Source organism: Perkinsus marinus (genome assembly GCF_000006405.1).
Source record: "Perkinsus marinus ATCC 50983 genomic scaffold scf_1104296952820, whole genome shotgun sequence".
NCBI lineage: Eukaryota > Perkinsozoa > Perkinsida > Perkinsidae > Perkinsus > Perkinsus marinus.
In genome coordinates, this window is record NW_003208754.1 from 1 (window position 1) to 2,130 (window position 2,130).

Sequence of the window (2,130 nt, forward strand, 5' to 3'; positions counted from 1 at the left end):
AAGAGTGCGCTGAGTTACAACACGCGATCATCTCGCCAGCAGAGAGTAGTTGGTTGAACTTCCCTCCTGATCTGATGCAAAGACGGGCATTGAATGCCTCAACTGTCGCAATCGCCCAGCAGCTTCCACAAGCCGACTGATCCCTGCAAAGAAGGAACATGTTAGCATCGCCACAGCAACTCTCTAGCGCTAACGGATGTCAGCTACCAGACATGACCGATGACGCCCTTGCACTCCTTGAGCGCATCGCGGGCATCGAAGCTATTCGGAATGTCAGCAAGCTCCCCTAGTGGATAGACCTTCTCCTCGAGCCCTCCAGTCTCCTCAAGGAGTGTTCCGCAAAGCTTCTTAGCATCACCGAGAGAATGACCTTGAAGTTGGTCGTCAACCGATTCATTCACACAGCTCTCGATGAGGCGGTCTCATTGAGGCCCTGACCAGCCTACCGTAGAATCTCTCTTGTTCAGTGGACGCCGTCCATAGATTCTGTTTGGAGTTGATCTCGTCCACGAGACTTTGCATGATGGCTGGTCTTGTGTCCTCATACAGCTCTGCCAGCTCATTGGAAAACAACGGCACACCCTTGGCTTGTAGCTCTCTCTCGAATCGACTGAAATGCTGAAGCTCCTCTTCGGGAGTATACACCAAGTCTGAAGTTCAATTCGTAGAGCGGACGCCAGCTGAATCTGATCTCACTCTTCTAAGTCTTAAGATTGTTAAAGATACTTCTTGAATCTCCATCAGGAAGAGCTGATGCTACAGGGAGCAACCACGTGATGATGGCGCGAAGCATTGGAGAATGCTCGAAAGCAAACAGTACCTGTTGCACGGAATCATAGTCGGGGGACAGCAAGAGTCGGGGGATTTTAAAGACCTCTGTCTCAATTCATTCGGGGCGTGAACGATCACGTTTGTATGCACGAGCACATCATGTGCACGATTGACTATCAATACGTGTGCAGCACGCATATTGATAGTCGATCGTTCGTGATAAGCTACTTGTTGCTTGATCGTGACTTGTGTCGATGATACGAGTCCGAAGGAGTTCAAAGATCTGTGTCTTGATCTATTCGGGGATCTGTGTCTTGATCTCTTCGGGGAATGAATGACTATCTATGCACACATGTTGTGCCAACGATTCTGCCCCATGTGCGCCATCAATCGCGCACAATGGGTAGAAATAATGACAGTCCCGCCAGCGAATGTGAGGAAGAAATCCCGATAAGATGAAAAATTCTAGAAAATGTAGAATTTTATCTCCGGCATATGTAAGCGACGATATGCATATTTTCCCACACTGGTTTTTAGTCTCCCTGTAGGCGACTTATCCTCAATCGCGCTTGTTTTGACGCTGGAAGGTGTGCGCAAGGATTTTGCGTTCTCTGAAAATGATATCTGGTCGAAATTCGTGAAGTAATATTTGCTTATTTTTCTGTATTCATTGGAGTTTAATCCGTCTCACGTGAACTTCACGCCGTGAAGTGGCGTAATACTCGATACTCGCGGTGACATGCAGTACTCCGAGTGCTGTACTCGTGAAATATTTTTGTTACTAGTGCTTTTCATATCACTAGGATGGAACTCTATTGATAAGCCATTTCACAGAGTGTCTGTCAGTGTTTTGTCAGTGTTATGACTCATAACTTATGAGCCTACAACACTAAGCCCCATGGGGTGACTGGGCATGCCCCGTTTTTCCTAATGTATGGGCGGGAGCCGCCTACCTTATTCTTCCCAGCCTTGAAACCATATGTTGATTATGTGTTTGGCCCACAAGGTTATCAGCGCCATTTGTCTCGTATTTGAACTTGAATCGAGGATAATGTCGACGAGTGGATTACTGCTCATGGTGCTGGATTCCAAGCGCTGAAAGAGAGGGAGAAGATTGCTGCTGCACGCCGACATTTCATGGAACAACGTGTGAGGCTAAGGATACTACATCCTAGCAATCTGCCAGGTCGGAAGTTATTACCTACATGGCAGTTGAATTAGTATATTGCCAACTTCGTTTCGGGAACGTATTTGAAGACGGTGGTTCTTCGACACTATCTTTCAAGGAAGGAAGGTTATCTCTACAGACTACATAGCTGCCGATACGATACAGCCTGCTGATGTCCCGGTAGAGCTTGG

General features: G+C 47.4%; 1 protein-coding gene across 1 annotated transcript; it reads right to left on the reverse strand.

Moving 5' to 3' along the window:
• Nucleotides 1-203: 203 nt before the first annotated feature.
• On the reverse strand, nt 204-522 carry Pmar_PMAR014434 (hypothetical protein; the record flags this gene model as incomplete). The annotated part of the gene is made up of 2 exons (XM_002776911.1): nt 204-370; nt 447-522. The coding sequence occupies 2 exons, from the start codon at nt 520-522 to the stop codon at nt 204-206; spliced, it is 243 nt and encodes an 80-aa protein (XP_002776957.1).
• Between the last annotated feature and the right edge of the window lie 1,608 nt (nt 523-2,130).